Source organism: Enoplosus armatus, chromosome 17, assembly GCF_043641665.1.
Source record: "Enoplosus armatus isolate fEnoArm2 chromosome 17, fEnoArm2.hap1, whole genome shotgun sequence".
Taxonomy (NCBI): domain Eukaryota; kingdom Metazoa; phylum Chordata; class Actinopteri; order Centrarchiformes; family Enoplosidae; genus Enoplosus; species Enoplosus armatus.
The window spans coordinates 12,117,263-12,141,214 of NC_092196.1; the positions used below are offsets into that span (position 1 = coordinate 12,117,263).

General features: G+C 41.5%; 3 protein-coding genes across 3 annotated transcripts in view; 2 read left to right on the plus strand and 1 right to left on the minus strand.

Moving 5' to 3' along the window:
• Window positions 1-2,027: 2,027 nt before the first annotated feature.
• LOC139300150 (RNA-binding protein with serine-rich domain 1-like) lies at window positions 2,028-4,795 on the plus strand. Its single transcript, XM_070923151.1, has 7 exons — window positions 2,028-2,077; window positions 3,006-3,152; window positions 3,252-3,437; window positions 3,551-3,656; window positions 3,786-3,939; window positions 4,035-4,176; window positions 4,343-4,795. Coding segments are annotated over exons 1-7 (843 nt in total). The 5' UTR covers window positions 2,028-2,075; the 3' UTR covers window positions 4,449-4,795.
• Window positions 4,796-6,654: 1,859 nt separating this feature from the next.
• LOC139299672 (arf-GAP with dual PH domain-containing protein 1-like) lies at window positions 6,655-17,819 on the plus strand. Its single transcript, XM_070922515.1, has 11 exons — window positions 6,655-6,745; window positions 9,704-9,834; window positions 10,658-10,749; window positions 11,716-11,798; window positions 15,577-15,689; window positions 15,855-16,001; window positions 16,387-16,470; window positions 16,572-16,634; window positions 16,753-16,824; window positions 17,098-17,326; window positions 17,453-17,819. The coding sequence occupies exons 1-11, from the start codon at window positions 6,655-6,657 to the stop codon at window positions 17,479-17,481; spliced, it is 1,134 nt and encodes a 377-aa protein (XP_070778616.1). The 3' UTR covers window positions 17,482-17,819.
• Window positions 17,820-20,386: 2,567 nt separating this feature from the next.
• The window catches only part of LOC139299673 (ras-related protein Rab-26-like), a 50,175-nt gene continuing 46,609 nt past the window's right edge, over window positions 20,387-23,952 (minus strand). Inside the window, exons 6-9 of the mRNA XM_070922516.1 lie at window positions 23,098-23,163; window positions 22,092-22,148; window positions 21,072-21,148; window positions 20,387-20,486 (exon numbers count right to left, since the gene is read on the minus strand). Coding sequence (XP_070778617.1) covers window positions 20,387-20,486; window positions 21,072-21,148; window positions 22,092-22,148; window positions 23,098-23,163 — 300 coding nt within the window. The remainder of the gene's footprint in view (window positions 20,487-21,071; window positions 21,149-22,091; window positions 22,149-23,097; window positions 23,164-23,952) is intronic.

The window sequence follows — 23,952 nt, forward strand, 5'->3', positions numbered from 1 at the left end:
TCCTCCAGGCTGACCTTCCATAACAGTCTGTGCAACATAAAAAAAATATCAGTATCAATATCAGAAAAGTTAGAATGCAATCTTATTAACATACAACTTACTTATAATATATCTTTAGCTAAGGCTCCCAGAACCAGGTATGGACATATGCTGGAATACTACCTGGTACCAGCTACTGCTGCAAAATATTCATCATACAAACATAACCTCGGACTTAACAGGTACTGTGGCCTGGTCACAAGAAGTGACACTGTATCATTCATAAAGGTGAATAAAGGCTGAGATCATTTATGGCATGTGAGGTTTGAGCTTTGCTCACCTTTTCAGTGGTCAGATCATACGTTTCAGGTGGCTGTGGCACTGTACTCCTCACATCAGCACCTGGGACGCTCAAGTGATCTCTCCTCAACAATGATGCCACCTGGTGGAATGACTGTTGAGAAGCAATGTATGCAAGTTAAGACTGAAAGATGATTTGATTCTTATGGTATTTGACAAATTACATAGTATATGTGCCATTGTACCCAATAATTACAAGTGCAACAATTGGGATTGTGACACATGGGAGAAATGATGTTTAAGTACCTTCATCCTGTGTGACAGCGCTTTATCCAAAAGCCTCTTTCGAGCTGCCAGCATTGAATTGGTGGCTGGAGAAGACGTGACCCTCCTCCTCATGAATGCTCCAGAAGCTGTTAGTGTGGAAGACACAGCGCCCGTCTCTGCCCTTGTTACCATTGACTGGGGACTTCTTCGTTGGCTGTTCTGTGCAAGGGAGGTGACACTAACAATCTGGATGTCATTTTCTTCCTTATCTCCCTCATGTTGCTGTTCTGACCTGCTGCCTCCACTGGTCTCCCCAGACCCAGATGGCTTTGCACCAGTATCTTGATTAGTGTAAGTCTGTTTGGCAAAGTTTGCAGCTACTGTAAAGCCAGCACGGTGAGATGCCTCACGCAGAAGGTTTTGGAGACGAATGTTACTCCAGCTCTCTTGCATTGCCCCGGCTCGAGGCTGCACCTGTGCTGGTGATGTACTGCTTCCAGCCTCCACAGGTCTGACCCTCCCTGGCGGCCTGCCTTGAAACTCCCTCAGGAACAGGTAGATGGCCTGGGCGGACACCTTGATGTTCTCCAGCTCCAGCACAGCTTTGATCTTGCGGAAACTTAGACCAGCCTTACGCAGCTCCACCACTTTGTGTTTGGCGGCATCATCAAGCCGGCCCATGGTATCTCACTCTGGAGAAACTCTGTGAGTTTGGTTGTTAATCTCTAGAAGAGTAATAAAAAAAAAAAAAAACAATGTGAACTGTGGGAGACTCTAGGTGCTGCCCCTGTGGACATCTTCTAGTAAGTGAAAACACCAGTAATGGAGCAGTGTGTTGTTGCCACATTACAAAAAACTCAGCTCAGTTTCTCACGGGATTGTAATTAGGTTATAACAAGATTTTCTCATATTATTCCCGTTGTAACAAGACACTTTTCTCGTTATAACAACATATTATTTTATCATGTTATATCGAGAAGCACTCTTATTGTTATGAACTTACACAGTACCAACGTGTCTCAGTAGAACTCAGCTTATACATGATATACTGATGCACGCATGTAAAAACGAGGCCTTAATAAATACGTGTTTGTCCAGAATAAGAAATAGTTATACAGGATTGGTAAAAACCGTCGCGGATGGAGGAATACGCTGCAGTGACCTGGTATTAAGTTCATCTGTAACTCACAGATGTTAGCAGAGCTAGTTAGCTACCAACAACAGCTATAGCTAGCACAGTACAGTAAGTGAAGCGCTAACCTTGCGAAACCTCGTCGACAAGAGGGAAGATCGATTGCTCTCTCCTATTCGGTTAAATCATTTCACGTACCACGATGAAACATGTCGTCCTTGCATAGCTACGGGTAGTCATACACACATACACTCACATTTGTATCGACAACAACATAAATAAACAAATGAGTTGTAAGTGGCGCTCAGGTGGACACGTAACTTCCGTTTTGTCGTCATCACCGAGCGACGTTTTCTCAGGCCGCAAGTGGTGGAAGCGAAATCTTCTCGTTTGAAACATGTAAGTTTAGCCTTTTATTGAATTGCAGTCAAGCCTGTTTGAATTCCAGCATATATTTTGTAATATATACAAGTGCGTTAAATTTTATAATCGTTTGTGAAATCAGTGAATAGTGTAATAAGCGATAAAAACCAGCCCCGGTGGTTCCCTCCTCCTTGTTTTGAGGAGTCGGTTGAATGAAAATCAATGGCGGCGGATTTCTGTCTGAGAGCACAGTTGTTCGCAGTAAAGTTTACTAGTCTGAGATTTTTCAGTGATAACGGTAGTAATATTAAATTATACATGCACTCCCAGTACAATAGCATTGAAGCCGCCGTAATGCTGAAAATGCAAATAACGTTAGTCATGTAATCTCATGAAAGATTGCGGCGGTTGACCTCCTATTTGCTCAGTATGCTACTGTCTGTGCTTACTATCATCAATAAATTAACACTCTTAATAACTTAGTTTCTTCGGTCACTAACTCCCTATTGATTTTTAAGTCCTTTATGGTAATTATTGCTACAAGCACATTTCTCGGTCGTGTTCATGTGTTGAAGAAACAACAGTTACACTGGTTTTGAAGCACTATTAGATTAGTCGACAGAAAATTGGTGGCCAACAATTTTGATAATTGAGTAATCGTTTTAGTCATTCGGCCAAAAATCTCTAATTGTTGGTACAAACTAAACGTTTTTTCTGAAGCAAATCCTGTTTTCTATCACAGTATTTTGAATATATTTCCGTTTTGGACAAAATAAAAATTTGAAGACATAATTTTGCGCATTGTGACAAGCAATTTTCACTATTTTCTGACATTTTATAGACTAAATGATTAATCAAAAAATGTTGTTTACAGATTGACACCGAAAATGATTGTTAGTTGCAGCCCTACGCCATTCACAGTGCATATGTTCTCAAAGTAACAGCAGCTTGCCTCTGACTTTAGGGCACCATCACCCACAAAGCGGAAGGAGGAGGAAAAAACTAAAGACAGAGCCAAAGAAAAGACTGGTACCAAGGACGGAGACAAGGAGAGAGGACGGGATAAAGCAAGAAAGCGCCGCAGTGCTTCTACTGGCAGCAGTAGCAGCAGGTTTGTTTTACCTCTATATGTTATTATTTGTGTTTATGTTAATGACAAAATCAGTCTTAAATATGTGTATTTTCTGACCTAACTTTTTTTTTTGTCCAGGTCCAGATCTAGCTCTACTTCTAGCAGCAGCTCTGGTTCCAGCTCCGGTTCCTCAAGTGGATCCAGCTCATCTGGTTCCAGCCGCTCTGGATCTTCAAGCTCTCGTTCCTCCTCGTCTTCCAGCTCCTCAGGCTCCCCCAGCCCCAGCCGTAGACGCCATGACAACCGCCGCCGCTCCCGCTCAGCGTAAGTCCCTTCATCGAATGCAGCTACACAATATTTATACACTGCGGTGTCTTGTATTTTCACTTGTTTGAGTCTTGATGAAGTTAATCAATGTTTTGTTTGTGCTTCTGAAGGTCCAAAACACAGAAGAGGGGAGATGATAAGGACAGAAGGAAACGAAGCCCAAGCCCCAAACCAACTAAAGTTCACTTAGGGAGGCTGACCAGGAATGTCACCAAGGTCAGCTGAGAAATTGTCAAGCTTTTTTATCACAGAACACATGAATATGATTTAACATGATTTGAGATTATGGCACTACATGGTTAACATTGTTCTGATAAGCATGCTGTATGTCTTTTTTTTGCACAGGACCACATCCAGGAGATCTTTTCCACTTATGGAAAAATCAAAATGGTCGAAATGCCAATGGACAGGCACCACCCACACCTGTCCAGGGGCTACGCTTATGTGGAGTTTGAGACTCCTGACGAGGCCCAGAAAGCCCTCAAACACATGGACGGAGGTAGGCCAGAGTGTTTGTTTCAGTGCCTCTGTATCGAAGGGTTACTCTCTGCATACATGTTTAATAACTTTCTGTGATTACTTTGTTATTGATAGGTCAGATTGACGGACAGGAAATCACTGCGTCTGCAGTGCTGGCTCAACGAGTCCGTCCTCCACCTCGCAGACCTTCTCCCCCTCGCAGAATGCCCCCGCCACCACCTATGTGGCGTCGCAGTCCACCACGCATGAGGAGAAGGTACATTTCAATGAGTTTCAGTGTCTAACTGTGTCCATCTGCATTTGATTTCACACGACTACTGCCGTGCATTACGTGACCATGTGCTTATGTTCTTTGATTCAGACCGTTAAGAATGCTCATTCTTCCCACCACAAGAGTTTTACAAAAACTGTTGTCCTTGCAGGTCCCGCTCTCCGAGGAGGCGGTCCCCAGCACGCCGCCGCTCTCGCTCCAGATCTCCTGGTCGCAGGCGTCACCGCTCTCGTTCCAGCTCTAACTCCTCCAGATAGTTTCCTGCCTCCTGATACCAAGTGATCTCTTAGATTCTCTGACACCACATCAGCTGGAGTTCCTTCTTTCTCAGACATTACGGACTCACCAGAAATAAAATAATCAGCGTTGTAGCCAACATAAACATCTGCCTGCATGTAGTAAGCAGAAGTGTTTTCTTTTCTGCAAATGTGAGTTTTTTGTCATGTTTTAAGTTGATCTTGAAAATCTGCCTCAGTATTTCTGTTGTCTTTCAAGCTGAGTCTGGGCTCCACTGAGATCTACAAATATTTCTTTTAAAGTGTGACTTGTTTTTACCATGTACTGAATTTTTAGACATTTTGGAAAATAAAAACACTGAAACATGTATGTTTGTAACAGTCAGGTCAATCTTTGGAGAACATGTTAACATTTAATGTGTCCATACATTCAAGTTATTAGGACCCAAAAGGATACACGGCAATGTGCTCACAATTCAGCAACAACACTTGACAATCATATTTGCTCCATAATCCTCTAGTGTTTGTGCTCTCACAGAGGGTATAGGAGATTGCTGCAGACTGCTGCCTCACTGCAGTTGTAACAGCATGTTCCTCTTCCTAAGCATTATTTACTGGATTGAGACATGAGATCTGAGGAAATTATACCCATTTTTTTAAACAGCATTAATGTCTATACAATGTTTTTGATTTGTGACAGGCAAGACTAAAGGAACATTTTGCACAAAAACAGCACCCCTTCAATGTGTCCTCATAATAACACAATACAATATAGTTAAAAAAGCAGCATGCAATGGTGCACCAGCACACAGAAAGTTGTGATGCATTTATGGTTAAACAGTTCCAAACCCCTTTCTAGCATGTAGGACAGCCTATATGGCACTGCATTGCGTTTTCTCCATTTTAAGGGCACCCTTAAAGGCTCTGCATGCAGTTTTCTCCTCTGGAAGGGTACCATAGAAGCCACTTCATTACGTTTTGTCCACTTGCAGGACACCATAAAGGGCTCTGCATCACGTTTTCTTGTACAATGGACCACCGGAGCGGGCACTTTATCATTTATGTACCATAGGGGCATTAAAGAGAGCAGTTTTAAGGTACTTTTGCTGCGGTTTTTTGGGGCAGGGGAAGGGGGGGCAATCGCCCCCCCCCATTGCACTACACAATACTGAGTTCTTGGCCATGGATACAATTTAGGAGAGCAAGGTCATTGCAGCAGACATTTCGAAAAGCACAGACGTAATTAATGCCTTTAATGATGGCTCTGTTGCATTTAAGTGTACCAGTAAGCCATGCCAGTAAACCAGCATACACAATAGCACCTGAAATGGATCGCATCCCAATTGATATCATTAATTACACCGGTGGTTTTCCTGTGATGTCACGTCAAAATGTCTGCGTACCCAGTGTAAACCCACACAGGTGATTTTAATTATTTTGGCTGATTAGACCTAATTGGTACATGGAGTCTGGTGACCTCACGTAAATCCCAATGTAGCCCCGCCCACCTTCAACCTGAGTTTAGGTCTAATCAGCCTCAAGTGAAAACACCTGGGATATTTTTCTTGGCCTAAATTTGACAGAAACAAATTTTAAATTAAAATAACAGGAATATTCGTAGTGCTCTCCGCCACCATTACATAACAGGCAGACCATAATGTGTGACGGCTTGTTTCATTTCGCAAGCATGACATTTAAAACATTTATATCAAGCCTACATTGCAGTAAAAGCGGGTTTTGTGTTTAAGTATAAAAAAATCAAGTGAACAATTCTCCCCAGATATAAGCCAAACTGCGTCTGCTCAGGTCGTTAATCTATCTTGAAATCGGGTAAAATATCTGTTAAATATTTCCAGGTACTAGTGAAGGAGGCATTAGGAGGTGAATGTGGGTGTATTCATGGTCTGTCTAGGAGTGTCGTGAGCGCCTTTCCTTTCACCGTAATGGCCGCTGGGGGTCTCACTCTAGAGAGGGACAGAGAGAATACTTAAATGCATTTATTGTTGTATATATATGGCTTTCACAGCATCTACACCAGAATGACCATGCTTCACTATTCAGCCACCCTCCACCTAACATTACACCCCTCTCGTTAGTTGTTCGGGCGCGTTGCGAAGCGCTTTTACAGTTTCAGTCCCGCGCGCCGGGGCGGCAATCTTACTTTCGATGCATGAGAGTTTGAGGTTTTCAGCCGCTGAGCAGGCATCTGAGCAGGATCATTTGCATTATGGCCTCGGATCAAGACAAGAACCGACAGCGTGTGAAACAGCTTCTGGGGAAACCTGGGAATGGAAACTGTGCCGACTGCGGAGCTGCAGGTAGGCTAGATGCTGGACTCATTTCAGAGACCTTTTCCTACTTCAATCTGTTTATACATTCTATGACTAGCCTACATCTTTGTTATTCCTGTGGGTTATTATAAGAAACAAATATTTAACTGTGTTTACCACAATTTCACAGTGTGTTTCCAGTCATTTTTCGCATGAGAGCACAAGGTCGTTTAGTTTCTCTTCTCAGACAGTCACGATGTGGTCTGGGCATGGTTATGAAATATAAAACGGTTGACATGAAGAATACAGGAGCGCAATGGTGGGATTTCTAATAAAAGAGCAACTAAATAATGTACAAGCCTCTCTAAACCAGCTGTATTAATTAGTAGGTTTTAGGTCAGTTTTCAGATAACTTTATAAATAACATGTAGACCTATAAGTGTTTTTTATTTCACTTAGAGCTCAGTCTTGGTTTAAAGGTGCTTTACAAAATGCATTTAATATGATTCATATTCAAATTCCTAGGAGGGATGTATTTAGTGTAGGTTGAGGAGCCAAATGTGTATTCATCTCAGCTTTTGCATGTAGACATGGTCACACACCCTTATGGTCACACCTAGTTGGTTTGCATTTATCAAATCTGCAGTTCAGAACGTGGGCATACAAGAAGGGGGGGGAAAAGCAGGCAAACAGGTGTGGTTTGTGAAATAAGGCTGGTCTATAGTGCGAGAGAAAGTCACAAAGGTCCAGTCTAGTTTGTTGAATGTATTATGTTAATACTTGGCATTGCTTCTGGTTCAAAAGTGTAAGCTTTTTTAATTCACTGTTGAAATATTGAAGCTCCAGTGTGAAATGCAATGAGCTCAGAAATATATTGGAGCATTTAGTCATTCATCTCTCTTCAAGTCCATTCATCCAGGTCTCTTAAAGGATGCTAGGCTGCAACTAAGGGTTATCGTCATTATTGATTAATCATTAATTGATTAAACGTTTTTAGTTTAAAGTGAACTATGACAATGAAAAGCAGCATTTGGGAAGCTGAAACCAGAGAGTGTTTGACAATTTCTTACAAACCAACCATCAAAATAGTTGCAGATTATCGACTTTCCGATCAACTAATTGATTATTCAACTGTACTGATTTTAATTTGCTTCATGCATTGTTATGTTGTGTGTTCGGTATGTTGTATTTCCTTGCCAAATGTGTTTTCAGCCTCTATCTGCTAACTGGCTGTCTGACTATGTTGCATGGTATTTTCCTGGAGATTCTCCGTTAGACTGGTTGATTGTCTCCACAGGCCCACATAACACACAGAAGATGGGAGTGGCAACTACACATCAGCCTCTTGTCTCTTGTGTACAGACGCACAGTCTCACATGTGTGCAGCTTTGTGATTATGCACAAGGAAGTCATGGAGGTTTTTTTTTTGTTCTCATGCTATTTTTGCAGTGTGTGTGTTCACTTAGTCTTCATTAGTGATGGTTGAAGGGCTGCAGCACGCTGATACAAACTTCTTGACACTGCCCCAGTTCTCTGGCTCAGAAACAAAATAGCCACTGCATTAGCTGTAATCTCACCTTGCATTGATCAGAGTAATGATTCTGAAAATTAGATTGGCGAATTGTTGGAGGAGCTGTGTGTGTGTGTGATGCATTTTTTCTGTCTGTTCACAGGCTTGAATTTCATGGATTAGCGTACAGTATCTTGTCATAACTAAACAATCTGTCCTGTGTCTATTCACTCCTTGGCTTTAAAAAAGAAAAGAAAACAACAATTGTGGAGTCATTGTGAAATTCTGTGAAATTGACGCTTCACACTCGTTTCCCTTCAAGGCCATGTTTGAACTGTGTGATGTTCTGACCTTTCACTGAACTTTCTGAGCACAAGACAAAATGGGTGACAAGTTACAAAAGACAAAGTCAGTTCATGTTCGCTTTATGTCAGAGTCCTCCAGTACGTGTTTTATTTTGGGGGCACAGAGATGTTGGAAGCAGTAGTAGCTCCACTTTTATAGAGTTTTCATTTTGTTTTAACTTAAAGTTTAAATGCATGTATGTCATGTTAGTCAGCAACAGTGTCGTATAATAACAGATGCACATATATATTGATGATATACCTATACTATGAATACTTATTAATGTGCCTGCCTTTGATAAAAGATCATCTAAAACTTTATTCACCCCAAAGGACATTTTTGAAGATAGATTTCTAAGCAGGTGTTGTAGTAACAGTGCAGTAAATGTGTGGGCTGTTGTAGTGTAAATACTGTATTAAGGGAGATATTTTGTAGTGTTTGTCTTTTTGAGTGTGTGGGCAGAAATAGTGTCAATGAAACACTACCCTGCTGAGGTGACTCAAGGTGAGCCATCAGTTGGTGCCGAGTCCACTCTCTCAGTACTGCTGCCACAGAAAAAAAAAAATGAGACTGGGGGAGGGTTGTAGGATCACTCTGAGGATGTGGACTGAGTTGTTTAAATCTAGGTCATTTGGGTGACCTGTTTCCTGTATAAGCTGATGTGAGCATACTCTGTCTTTTATACATGCTGGTGACCCCTTCAATACAGAGAGTGAGGAAGAAGGACCGACAGAAAACAAACACATTTTATCTGTCTGTCTCATTCTGTTTGTCTCCTCCAGGATCTGCAGGACAGACAACCCTACAGTCTCTCCGTGTTCCTCAACCCTCTATCTCTATTCCCTGCTAACATTTCTGGCAGGCACCAATTAACTATGTGTGATCATTAAGAATGTTAATTTACTACAGGAATCATATAAAAAACCTTCTCTACATGTGAATGATTTCCCCAGTGCGATCGTTTGCCTGTAATAATATGTTAATCACTGTTCTGGTCATCTGCTGTTCTCTATGGTCAACCTGCTACATGAACGCCAGCCATCAGTGTCTGTTATAAGGAAGTTCAGAAAGGTGTCAAGTGTGGTCAGTTATTTTGAATGCTGTAAATGGTTTCTGCGTGCATCTATACATGTCTTTATGCTGCGTTGCAGATCCGGAGTGGGCATCCTACACCCTGGGCGTGTTTGTGTGTCACAGCTGCTCAGGCCTCCATAGAAACATTGCTCAGATCAGCAAGGTGAAATTTATCCTGTTGGATCCCTGGAGCTCCTCTGAGGTGGAGGTGAGAACTGCTGTCTGTTTGACTGTGTGTGTGTATGTGGTAAATTTCGAAGGATTTTATTCGTACAAATCCTGAACAAAGTCAAAAACCCTGTGTTTTGTAAGAGAAGACAAGCCATCGGTTATAGAAACTTGGCTTAAAGAAACGTCTGCAGCCTCTGGCCTCACCCAGCCCAGCCTGCTCCACTGTGAGCAGCACTCTCTGCCTGCCGCTCCGCCCCTGTACCCCGGCTTGGAAGAATAAGACAAGTCATCTGTCTCAATTCAGCATGGCCTGAAAGGCATGAGCCAGCAGCTGGCAGATACAACCAATATCTTTGTGTATGTGCGTGAGGGTGTTGGTGTGTGTGTTTGTGCTGAATCCTGAGACTCACTTTAAAAACAAGTCGATTTCACAGTGAATGTATCAAGATTGAGGCGAAAAGAATAATGTATTGTTTTTATACATCTTGTCCAGTCAGATTAACCGTGTCATGCTGCTGTTCACTCTGTGAATGTGTGCAACAAAAGGTTTGTGCTGTGTTTTGTCATCAGCTCTTTCTCTGTCTTTCTCTTTCTTGATTTGTGTGTGTGTGTGATCTGATCTGTAGTTTCCCAGCTATGTGCTAATGCATGCTGAGCTGTGTCCTCGGTGTTAAATACAGAGGTACAAAAGAAGAAGCAGCCATGGCAGCAGCACTGTCTCCCTCTGGGCAAGGTGTCAGCCACAAACACTGTGTGTGTGTGTGTGTGCAACCTGCCCTCATCAACCAAATAAACATTCACACACTAATACACACAGATATCATTTACAAGCATCCAATGTTTCCCTTCCTCCTCTGCAGTTTATGGACTCTGTGGGTAACAATGCTGCCAAGGCCAAATTTGAGCAGATAGTTCCTGCCTTCTACTACCGTCCCACACACAGAGACTGCACGTGAGTGATGTGTCTTCCTCCGCCCTCCTTTATGTCTGATCCAGGTGTTTCTGCCACCTCTGTACCGGTGAATGTAAGAGTGATTAGCACATATCTGCAGCACTGATGGATACTGTAGTATTGTCCTGATTTTGATCAGCCATGACTTTGTAAAAAACAGTTTTGTTCAAATGTTAAAGGTGTAAAACATGACACTAATGTAAATCTAGTGGAAACTGCACAACATTTCAAAGTCAAATTCTACGTTGGAATTTGACTTATTTCCCGTTAGGTAATTTATACAGTAATAAATGCTGATGTTAGCATTTATATATATATATATATATATTGTTGTTATAAAATATCACTGACAGCATCTTTAAGACTGCAGTTATTGTGGATGCATTCATTAACATAGGGGCAAGTGGTTTTGGTCGCCAGGCTGACATGCAGAAACTTGTCAGCGATAAGAATGGCAAGTTCCTGTAGCTTGAACAGGAAGCAACAGTTTGGTTTCTTCTTAACCGTCCAGTGACATAAATAACAATACGTAACAACCAAACGCTGAGCTGTGAAGTTTATTTTGGAATGGACCTGCGTTGTGTTCATGGGGGGTGATTGTTTAAGACAGTACAAAGGAAAGGATGACTGGATAAAGGAAAAAGGCAAATTCATTAAGTGGGAATGGCTTTGAGCATGATGCTTTGTGGATGTTACAGACAATTACTAAGCAGAACAGAAGGAGTCCAGAGAAACGAGTCTAATAAAGATGGATATGAGAGCCATATAATCCATATCATGATAGATGGAGGACAAGGGAGACGCTAGTGATGGTAACGAGAAGATGAGCCAAGTAATATTTGATTGCTTTTGCTGAGAGTTTGCATGAAATGTAGCTTGGAGGCTCCACATCCATGCAAGCTAATGAGACGTTTGCAACAAATTAGCTCAAGCATAAAGTGAATATCAACACCAACTGTTCTGCAGGCTCCTGCGGGAACAATGGATCCGAGCCAAGTACGAGAGGAAGGAGTTTGTGTGTGTGGAGAGGCAGGAGCCCTACTCGGCAGGTAAGAATTAAACGCGTCTCTGTACAGTTACTGTCACCAACACATTGCACTTCTTGCTTGCTCGGGAAAACAAGTAATTGTCTGCGTCTCTCACAGCACCACCTATTCAGCACTGAATGAATACTCAGCAGGAAAACAGCATCATCCATTTATCATTTCCAACATTCTTGGGTGAAACAGCTGCTGAAACCCATGATAAAGAGTGAAAGAGGAAGGGGAGGGAGGCCTCATCTCGCACCCCACTTGCTTCCACTTAAAGGAGTAGTTCAATATTTGGGGAAAAATAGCATTTAACTGAAATTTCTTACATTACATCAGGTTTATAAGTAAGCTTTATTGGTGTTGGTAGACATATTTTCCACCTTGAGCAGAGCTAGGGTAGCTGCTTCCCCTTTGCTTCCAGTCTTTATGTTAAGCTAAGCTAACCATGTCCCGACTCCAGCTCTGAACTTGACACACAGAAAGGAGACTGACATCAATTTTCTCTTCTAAGTCTTGGAGAGAAATCCAATAAGCGTATTTCCAAAATGTTTAATGCTAGCTCCACATGATGCACTCTTAGTGTACAGTTGTTTATCGACATCCTTTTTTCTTGTGAAAAAAGTGTTGTGATATCTGTTTGGGTTCAGTGTGGGTTGTAGGAGGTGCTATTTGGCTTGCAAACGGCATTACACTGTCAAAGGGTGTAATAATGAATAACTCATGGCCCAGTGGGCACCATTGCCCACTGCTCATTTACATAGCCCAGCCCAATTAGCCCGCCAGCCAGATTGTCTGTCTGATTGCTCGTCAGATAGACGGTGTGTCAGCATGGCTTATGTGACAATGAGGGCTGGACATCAAGGGAAGAAAGCTGCCCTTTGCTGTCCTCCTTTTTTTTTTTTTTTTTTAATTCTGCCCTACCTTCATGTACCCAACTACAATATATCTCACCCTTTTCTCACTGTGTGAAATCATTTTGGCATTAGTCTGAGCTCAGTTCCTCACTAAATGTGAATTATATAATCCTTATCTCTGTCAGTCGTGCTGAATCTGGTGCCTGTGTGTGTCACAAATGACAAATGTCTCTTGGCTAATCGCCCGGTGCAGCCTCATTTAAAAGAGAGAAAGTGGCACCAACCTGGCCGCTAATCAGATTTAGCTTATCAATAATGCCTTACTGGGACGTCTAAATGTAACAGGGCCATCATTGCAGCCTGCACCTTATTAAAATATTATTTCCCATCATTCATTATCATGCAGTGCACAACTCATAGACACATTTTGAGAAACTCACTGTTCTGCTGCAGCTTCGGCGCAGTCTAAGGGGAAAACCGGAAGCTGTCACAGTATAGTCAGCCATGTCGATATGCTCTATGTTCTGCTGATAAAAATGATGGTCACCAACCAGGCTTTCTAGCAGGTTTTATTGACTATTTCCCTTTGTGAAACTGGACGTTGTGCAAAATAAAGTCAGTTTAACCTGATGGAAGACATTTGTGGTTTGTGGCCATTTTCGGTAGAACATTTAGAGGCATTACCGTGTTGGGCGGGACTTCAAATTTGTTGTAGAGTGATGTCATTCCAATAGCCACATTGTCAAGTTCACGCAAAAGCTTCCCCTTTTAACTAAAGCCATGTTAACCTCTCACAGGGTTACGATTGAGCAGCCTCTTGCATTTGCAGTCAAAACATCATTTGGTGGTTTTAAGAAACAACTTCACTGTGAACTGAAAAGCTAAAATACAGCCTGGTGCTGTATGCAAACAGATTGGTGCTGTTTCAAAAAGCAAAAGCAAAATCTCACTTTAAGGTAGACGAGATAAAGCACTATTATCTTCACAGTCTCATGACTGTCGAACTCTTGCTCTCTGTGTCTCTCTGTCTCTCCCTCTCTGTCAATGGCCTCTTGTGTTGTGCTGTGCAGAGGTTTAGGAGCATGTGGCTGTGTTTCTGTGCCACGGAGGAAGAATGGCCTCTTTTGTGTACAAGTATTCTATATAACATTGCTACTAGATTGTAGGACAGGAGAAACTAGCAGTGTGGAGGATGTGAAGAAATACAGATGCTGTGGTCCAAAACTTGCTTTGCACTCCCCAAGCGTCTCAATCTTTGACACCCTGCTGCAACAGTGACTGAATTCTCCTCTGCTGTGTTACGTTCTTGTGGACAGCCTGACCCGCCTCCTCTCAGCCGTGGAATAAAACCTTCTGACTCATGAATAATTAATGAAGCCATTGCTCAATCAGAAGTTTATAGCTGTCTGTGGGCCGCACCATGACGACTTTATTGCTGTACAAAGAAGCTGCAAAGAAGGAGAGAGAATGGTGCAGGTGGACCACCAGACAAAACGGTCTGTGTTGATTTCAGATCCATTTCCCAGAGTCAAGTGGCAACTGAGATGGGATTTTCTGGCACATTTTCCTCTCAAAATTTCTCTCTGCTTTGCTTTTTATTGCATTGCAAGCTTTAGCTCATACCATACCAACATTTGACTGAGGCACTTTACTTTCAGTGGAGATGCTTTTCTTGTACAGTTCGTTGCAGGGGAAGTGGTTTATCAGTTGTCTTCAATGTCATCTGCTATTTTGGAGATTTCCATGTAATCACAAGAAAACAGTTAAGTGCTATGTATGTGAGGCTTCGCAGGAGTTTATTATATTTCTTATACTTTTTAATATAAATGCCTCCCCCATTAAAATTGTTGAACTAAACTACACTAAATGATTAAATGAAAATATAATCTAAAAAGTCACCCTATAAAACAAAACTAAAATAAAAAAAGGCAGTAAAAGACTTTTAATACTAATAAAAATAATGAAGTACCTTGCATCAGTTTTCAGTTGTGGTTATTGCAGTGCACAGTGCTGCCGGACTGATAACACCTAATGACCAATGCCTAAAAGTAGGCTCTGTGGCTGTGCAAACAAGTGGTCTCACTTGAATCTGCCAGCACTTCCTTAAAAATTGTGGACCTCAAATTGAAAGAAAGATCCAGGTTATTATAGTATTAGAAATCCAATTCTCAGATATTTGGAGAAAAATAGCGAATTCACGTCTCTTTCTGTTGAATATTGCTGATCTGTGGATTTGTGCAAGGGAGTTTACGTGTGTGTGTGTGTGCGTGCATAGGGCAATGACAATGCATTTCTTCCTGCAGTGCTGTTTCTGTTGGCTCATGCTGGGTATGGCCAGAGAGGCCTGTGTCAGGAACAGATCCAGGAACGGAGCCAACAAGATCTCTCCCTCTCCCTCTGTCTCTCTGTCTGTCTGTCTCACGTGTGTTAGAGAGGGAGAAAGAGAGTTTATTTCAGGGATATTCAGGCTTGTAGAGGAAGCCATCAGTTGAAGCTGAATTATTAATGTGTAGTAAAAGCAGACGTGCATCCTCCCACCACTACTGAGCTGCTTAGAACAGTGACCACACAAGCTAAAAGCGTACACACACACACACACACGTACACACACACACACACACACACACACACACACACACACACACACACACACACACACACACACACACACACACACACACACACACACACACACACACAAGGTCTCCAATGTTACAGGTCTTTGTCATGTAGGAGCTTTCAGTGGTCTCTGTCAGCATTGTTTCTCGGTCAGTGTTGGGGTTTATTACATGGTTAAAGATCTCTCAAACTCTTGGTGATCACTGTTGCAAAGAGTAATGTTATATGACTGTTTTAGTATTTTGGTAAATGTCTGTTTTCCCTCTCTGTATTCCTGCTTCGTGTCAATGGATCGGGACCCTTGTGGCTTCCCTGCCTGGCAGGCTACAGGGAGGGGTTTCTATGGAAACGAGGCAGAGACAACGGACAGTACCTCAGCCGAAAATTTATTCTGTCCGAACGGGAGGGTGTTTTGAAGTACTTCAACAAACATGATGTGAGTGTTTTCTCCTTTCTCTTATTTGACCTGCTGATCTCAGTGTTAACACTGCCTTAGTGAGTAGTAGTGGTGAGGAAGAAGAGCTGATGTCACACTGTGTGCTGTTAACTGATGTATGGTAAACAGAGGGACCTAAGGAAAAAATGTCTTTCCTCTCTGCAGGCGAGAGAGCCCAAAGCAATAATGAAGATCAATACTGTGAATGCCACTTTCCAGCCAACAAAAATCGGCACAGCGCACGGCCTGCAGATAACCTATTTGAAGGACAACAGCACAAGAAATATATTTGTTTACCATGAGGATGGAAAGGTGAGGTGTGGTGCCTCTCTATTGGTGTTTTAGGTGGGGGAAAAAAAGGGCACGTCTGAGGATGCAGGAAAAGGCATGTGTGTCCCTCTGGTGGAAATGGTTTATCATTACAAGTCAGCGTATAATAATAATCCTTAATAATCACAAAAAATCACAAAACTCACACAGCAGAACATATGGTACTGTGAGACATCTGTCTTGGGTTTAAAGCTTTTAAAATGGCATTTCTAGTACAAATGCCTTTTAGAAAAGCCATTTTGTCCAGTGATGAGTGCTGTGCGTAGTGCTGTAGGTAATTAGGAGCTGTCAGGGCTGATGATGTGTGGGGAGAGATGATATTGCAGTAAGAGTCAGTCACTGAACTTCCTGATGTCCTGTGTTGAAGGAAATGGTGGACTGGTTCAACGCCATCAGAGCAGCCAGGTTTCACTACCTGCAGGTGGCTTTTCCTGGAGCGCCCAACTCTGATGTAAGCACACGCACACACTCACACACACACACACACACACACACACGCGCACACACACACACACTTATCAGTGACTAAGTCTTTGCTCTTTGTTTGACTAGTTGTTGCCGACGCTAACCAGGAACTACATAAAAGAGGGTTACATGGAGAAGACTGGTCCAAAGGTAATACTTTTTTTTGTGTTGATTAGGGAAATATGCAAAACCTATAACAGCATTTTGAATTAATAATTAATTTATTTGACATTTGTAGCTCTGTGAATTGACCACATATGTCCCACAGCACACGGAGGGCTTCAAGAAGAGGTGGTTCACGATGGACGACAGGAGGCTCATGTACTTCAAAGATCCACTGGTATGGAAGCTGCACGTCATGAGGATACTGCTGTAGTTACACACTGTGTGTTTTCAGCTGTGTTTATCAGTCACTCTGGAGGGACAGTGCTCAATATACAGATAGCTATTCATCTAGATAGTTAGCACACACGCAATCATTTAATTTAGAAGTGCGTGTCTATGTTCCTTAATGAAACTACAAATCATTCAACAACACTGAGTTGTAGTTTCATTCAAGATGATTAAGCTGTGTTTAATGACACTGTGACACTGTTTCTCTCCCTGCTTCCAGGATGCGTATGCACGGGGCGAGGTGTTCATTGGTGGTAAGGAAAACAGCTACACTGTGCTTCCCGGCCTCCCCCCGAACATTCAGGGCTACCATTGGCAGTTTGGAATCACCATAGTGACTCCAGACAGGAAGTTCCTATTTGCATGCGAGACTGAAGAGGATCGGAAAGACTGGATCGCTGCATTTCAGACTGTTATTGACAGACCGATGCTGCCTCAGGAGTATGCAGGTAAATTGAACACCCAACTAAGTCAAGTCATTATTTAGCTCTTTTTTTTTTTTGGTCAGTCTGATACATATATATATATATATATATATATATTTATATATATTTTTTTCTCCGTTCTCTCCGCAGTGGAGGCCTATTTTAAGCACAAACCATGACTGTCTTAGTGTTTGAAGAACTGTTGGTGCAGGATGAGGAGCGGGGAGTGGAGCTGGAGGAAGAGAGGGACCTGAGATATGTCCTTGATATCTCATAACGGGAGCCTTTATAAAACCTTAAGAGTGACACAGATCTCCTAAAGGTGAGATGGCTTCACCCACAGTAGCTCCTCTACCTGCCGTCCTGCTCAACCTCACCTACATTATGTGCCAGACCCATTTCTTAGGGAGTCCGAATCTCTCCTAAGCTCATGAATGTTAGCTTAACTCACTCATGTGTTATGTGACTTACATACTTGAAAGAGGTCAGCCATCCTGACCTGAATGTGCAGAAGTTATGTGCGTGACTTGTTTGTAGGAATCAGAATTGTTGCTGCTCAGATGTCAAAAGATGTGTTTTTCTCTGTTCTCAGTAATATAGTGTTATAAATATATAAATACTTAAATTACTTTAAGTATTAGTTTAAGTTTAGTTTAATACAATTGAACTAACCTTGCATTTCAACTAAGTGTACAAACTGTGCCCTTCTGGTCAGTTACGTGCAGACATAACATTATCTATACAGGACTGTAATGTGTCAGTAAGAAGGAATAATACACACATTGTCTGCAGATACTCACACACACTTATTTTCATGTATGAGTACGATAATATTTAATTCTCAATGTATTTATTTTTTTTATTGTCTAATTTGCTACACGCAGCTTGTAATGTAATGGTGCCAAGCACTGCAGGTATAATAAGCTATTTTTGCTTTTTTGTACGTATTCAAGCAGCTGAATGTAAACTGCTTTGTGTGATGTTTATTATCACGTTTAAGAATTGGCATGCATTCCTTTGTCTCTTGCTTTTTGTAAAACTGTACAAAAATGTGGTAAAATTATTTATCCAGCAGAGGGAGACAAAGAAAAGGTTTTAAACTTACTATGACACCCCCTACACACACGCACACCCACACGCTCCTGGGGCTCATTAACCTCATCAAACCAGTGACTGCAGGTGTGCACATTAAATTATTTGTGCTGAAGAAAAAGGCATGAAGATGTTTTTGAGCAGTGTTATGATGGGACAGTGATACCTGTGTTCAAACTTGAAGCGCTGGGGTCAAGCAAACCACGTGAGCACGCATCTGACCTGTTTAAGTGTCACTGAGCGAGACATTAAATCTCCACCACACGCATAGTTTTGTAACTCATGCTCTGAATCTGTGAAGTGAATCTGAAATATGGTCACTATTAAAAGGGTAAACGCCACATTACCTTCTGTCTTTATTGTAGTTAACTTTCAGTTTCAAGAAAGAAGTTGCACATTGAAAAGTAGTAAAACCAAAAATCAATACATTTTACACATCAAGATAGGAAAAAACGTACAGTAAAGACTGTATGGAGATATTCAGTTTCTATGACTACCAAAGCAACAGTCATATAAAAAGAGGCCTATGCTTCTTTTATGAAGAACGGGTTAAATACTGTTAACAGATTATAAGAAATGTACTAGTCAATGTTTTTAAGAAAACATGGCACTATATACCCCATTTATATATTCATGAATGGAAAATAAAAGCAGGAAATAAAGCAGCTGACTAATGTTTGAACATTTGACTACAAATAAAACATTCAAAATAAGAACAGATACACATCTGTGCGTCATATACAATACTCTAGGTAACATTTTCAACATACTTTAGGTCTTTATTCCCCCAAATCCCACCCACTCTCTTATTTACCATCTAAAGTGCTATTCTCCTCAATCAAAACTGTTTTTTTTACATGCAGAAAAAAAGTATTTACATCGTGTTTGTCAAAACCTCAGTGTATATAGATTACACACAACATGAGTGACCGTCTGTTTTTAAATAACAATTTCAAAACAAAAGAATATGTATATTATAAAGAAGAGAGGTTGCATTAGAGCTCTCCTCTCCAAGACTCAACATTGATCTTGTAATATTGAAAAAAATCTCCAAAATGTTTTAAGTTCTGTAACTCATGCACTGCCATGTTTCTGAAGGTTTGTTTAAACTACTGTATTCTGCATCTAGCATGAATTCAAATCTACTAAAAGAATAATTCATTGTGGCTAATGATGCTATTCTGTACGCCATATCCTTGTATACAAAATAGCAACATCATTTGACTTTTATGCAGAAGATGTAAAACATATTCCCAAATATCCACAGCTGAATCATGGAAATGCTTAGATTGAGTTTATGCTGGTGAACTAAACGGGCTGCAAAGAGCCTGCTGAATTACTGACATGGACACTGAACCATGGACAGAAGACACTATACACCTATTATATGAACATTCATCCACACAAGAGAACATTCAACTAAAATGACGACTGTCACTGACATTTCAAATGAATGTGAGAAATAAATGACTTTAAAAGACATGTAGCTTGTGTCTGCAAAAAGACCATAAATTCTGGTGTGATTTAAACCCCTTCACAATAAAATTAACCACACAAGGTAATTCAAAGGTATTTGCTAGGTGTCTGATCGAATGCTGGAGTTAAAATATTATCATACAGCTACAGCTATGGAAGAAATTGTCCATTAATAGGTTAATAACGGAGGTGAGCAGCGCCTATCTTTGTCTTTTGTAAACCATAACCTGGTGGCTACATTCACAGCTGCAGAAGGAGGTGGGTGAGGAAAAGCAGGGCACACAAGATGGAGTAGGGCGGTGAGATGAGTGCAGGACGTCAGATGGAGGTTGTGTGGACGGAGACGGGGAGGTTTGAGAAACAGAAGGACAAAAAGGTTTATACCTCGCTGGAGCTGACTCCTCATCTCTGACCGGACCAGATATGAACACCTGCTGTATGAACATGAGTGATCCACACACACACACATAAATACACACAGACACACACAGATCCAGAGGATGACTAGGGCTGGCTTTAAGACCTGCAGCAGCTTGTGCTCTTCATCTCCTTGTTTACATACTCCTGCAGCTTAAACTTCTCGCTGGGGTCCTTCATAGACCGGTGCTTCAGCTCTCTGAGACATTAGGAAGAGGATAAGATTAGGTTAAACAGTTTGAGACGTTTGTACGTATGAGCAGGATTTGTTTGACATCGCTACTAGTTTGGAGGCAAATCCTGATCCAACATGCAACTTGTCACAAGCGTGATGTCGCGAGTTGCAACCTCCAGCACACATACACTGAGAATGGACTTTACAGTGAAGGAGGAGACATCTTGTGTCCAGTAGTTAAACTTCTGAAATGAAAAATATTTGCTTAGTCATATATTCTGGATTTTCCAATGAGGGGAAAAAAGTGTAGATGTCATTTTAATTGTTTTTAATGACATAATTGTTATATATGATCATTATTTGTGGAAAAAAACATCTATCAGACACATGATTATACCTAGCTGAGTATTTTTATGTCTGGAGGGGAAATGCTAGTAAGTTGACCTTGAGTTAGGAAGTTTTGCTCAAACTATTTCCTAACTTTACTGACAGTAAACTGCTGTCATAGCTTCATCTTCGTAGTTGTATGTCCATATTAAGTAGATTAAAATGACAAAACATCTCTTAATTGGACTGCTCCACAACGCTTGCAGAGAGAATGATACTCACTTAGCCACAGCAGTGAAAGCCAGCTCTACATTGAGACCTGACCTGGCGCTGGTCTCCATGAAGGGAACGCCGAACTCCTGCAGAGTCAAAGCACAGACAGTTACTGCTGATGTTCACTCTTTTACGCTTTTCAACAGGCCGCTGCTTCTCTGATCCACAGCAAAAATGGACAAAATCAAGACTGTTGGATAAAATATTATATGGAAGTTTACAGCACAACTTCCCAGCACAGTAGTGAACTGGATAAATCCAGCTCAGAAGTGATACATTTGTCGCCCAGTATTTCCCTCTGCAGGGGAATTTGTCTCAGCCCACATTGATGATAACTGATGTGCTTTCCCCCTCCCAGGCTGAGCCTTAAGTTACTTAGTGGTACTTTATTGCTCCCACTTCTGGCTGTTTGCTATTTGTTTTGTGTGCCATGCTGTGAAGCAACAGCCGGGGAGAGATTAATAAAAAGAAATGTTTGCTACTGGTTTCGGTGCTTAGTAGTTATATTTGTAGCTGTGCTGATGTTATCACAGAAACAAGGACTGTGAAACTGATTATGACTGATGAATGTTCTGCAAAGGATCAGAAACCCTTTATAGATGATGACACAGAAGGCAGGAAACTATACAATAAACATACATTATGAAATGTTATTATCTATAGCAGGGCAATACATCTGAGGTGTCAGGCCTTTTCTTGTTGCATCTATCTTTTTGGTTTGCAGGCGGCACATTTTCCACACAGAGCAGAAAGAAATTGTGTGAAGAAAATGTGAGTGAAAATGAGAACTGATCTCTAGAAAATCCCACCTCTGTAATATTCATAATCTTCTCATCTGCCAATTCAATCAGTCATACAAATACCTTTGGAAAATTACATGAAAGGAGAAATCGCTGCCTTCATTGGTCACATACAAGGCCTTGATTTCAATAGAATTAAAAGTTATATAGGGTGCAGTTTCTCGTAGCAGCTGTGGCATCTGGATAGTGAGAATTGCGCCCATATTTTTGTAAATTCTGAATGATTCACCTTTGCAAGCCTCTCGCCGTCTTCTCTCTTCACCACCCTCTCATGAGTGGCATCAGCCTGGTAAGACAGGAAAAAAACAAGGTTGCACGTCATGGACCAACATCAGTGCTAAAACACCACAACATCCACCCGCCCTCCGTGGAGATCTGCTCGCATATTTGTCCACAGTTTACATACAAGCCTTTCCTGGTGTTCAGGCCTGGTGGCAGCTAATGAGTCAAGATTGGCTCTCAGGGTGCTAATTAAGGGCTGATATGGAGTGTGGGGGACTGAAACTAGATGGAGCTCCAAGGCAGGGACATCTGTTCTGTGTTCAGAGGGAGGGATGTGAATGGCAGTCACAGGAAAAATGTGTAACACTGATATTTGCAAATTAGCAGGTTGAGATATTGTCAGATGTGTGCTTGAAATAAACAAGACTAATTGTACATTCAGAAATATCATTAGGCAAATAGTCACAATGATCGACTGACTGAGCTTCAAGTCGTTCTTCTTTAATGTAGCTGTGCTTGAACATACACAGCGCTTGATACTGTGCATGTGTGTATTAGAGCTGTGTTTTGGTGCTGATGTCAATAAAATGTCATTGTCTCACAAATATATACTTTCATTTTTAAAAAAGGCTAAATAATTTCCTGAAACAGCTGGGCACTGTAGTTTTTTTGCAAACGTTACTCAAGCAAGAATCAATTGTGCATTTGTTGGGGACTATTTTTAGCCGTGGATTAACACACATTTGGTGGTATTTATGGCAGCAAGATGGTGTATGTGGCATTGCCTCAAAACAAACTACAGAATATTGCCAGACTTATCCCATAAAGTCATCACTGTTTAATTTTGGAAATTTTTCAATATTCTGTGCAAGACACAAATCTCAGTCTGTACCAAAAATATTGTATAGTATTGAAGTTTGATGACACCCATCTTGTGCATGTAGCTAGAGTTTTATTTTTTTCTTCCGACGTGTCTCTACCTACTGTCACAAATATTTCCCATAATGACTTGCCTTGTTTCCAAGCAGCATGAGCACCACGTCCTGTTGGGCGTACTCATGGATCTCGGTCAGCCATGCCTGGTAACAATACAGGACGAAGAGACAGAAGAGAGGAGACGGAGGAGCTGTTAGACAAGCAGAAAGACACTGAGTGGGAAAAATTAAAAACAGAACGACCTGAGATGTGTAGTACACATAAAAGGGACCTTGTCTGGGACGTGACAAGGACGAGCCACAGCATTAAATCTAATAACATGAATAAAGGGGAGGAGGAAAGCGGGAGCGACTACTGCATTTAGAAGATGAATATGAGTAAAGGAAGAAATAAAATGTGCAAGGACTAAACTCAGGCAAGGACAAAGAGATAAAAGGGATAAAAGCAAGAAAGAGTATGTGAGAAAGAGAAATGCTGAAAGAGAGAGAGAGTTACCCTCCTCATCATCAGTTTAATCAACTGTCTGCTGTTTTAACTACAGTATGTACACAGGGGAAAGATAAAGCTTTACGGGGGAACAAACAACACTTCTGACTATATGAGCTCTGACAGCACCTGAACCATCCATTCACTGTTAGTGAGCATTTAATCAGCTCAGACAGACACCTGCAAACCCCTCCTGCTGAAATAATATCCCTCATCTCAGCACAAAGCTTAATTGTACCCACAGTGAATTACTCCACATTGGATTTCTGACTGGCCAGCGATCAACCTGTCTTTTCTTTAGCAGTCCTTCTCCGGAGCCGCTTCCCCTCTGACAGCTGCTCTGTTATTAATTCTGGTGATGACTCTGGGATTTCACCTCCAGCCAAAGGTCATGTTAAATAACAGGAGATGAGATAGGCAGTGTGTTGACACATGCTGCTTATGAA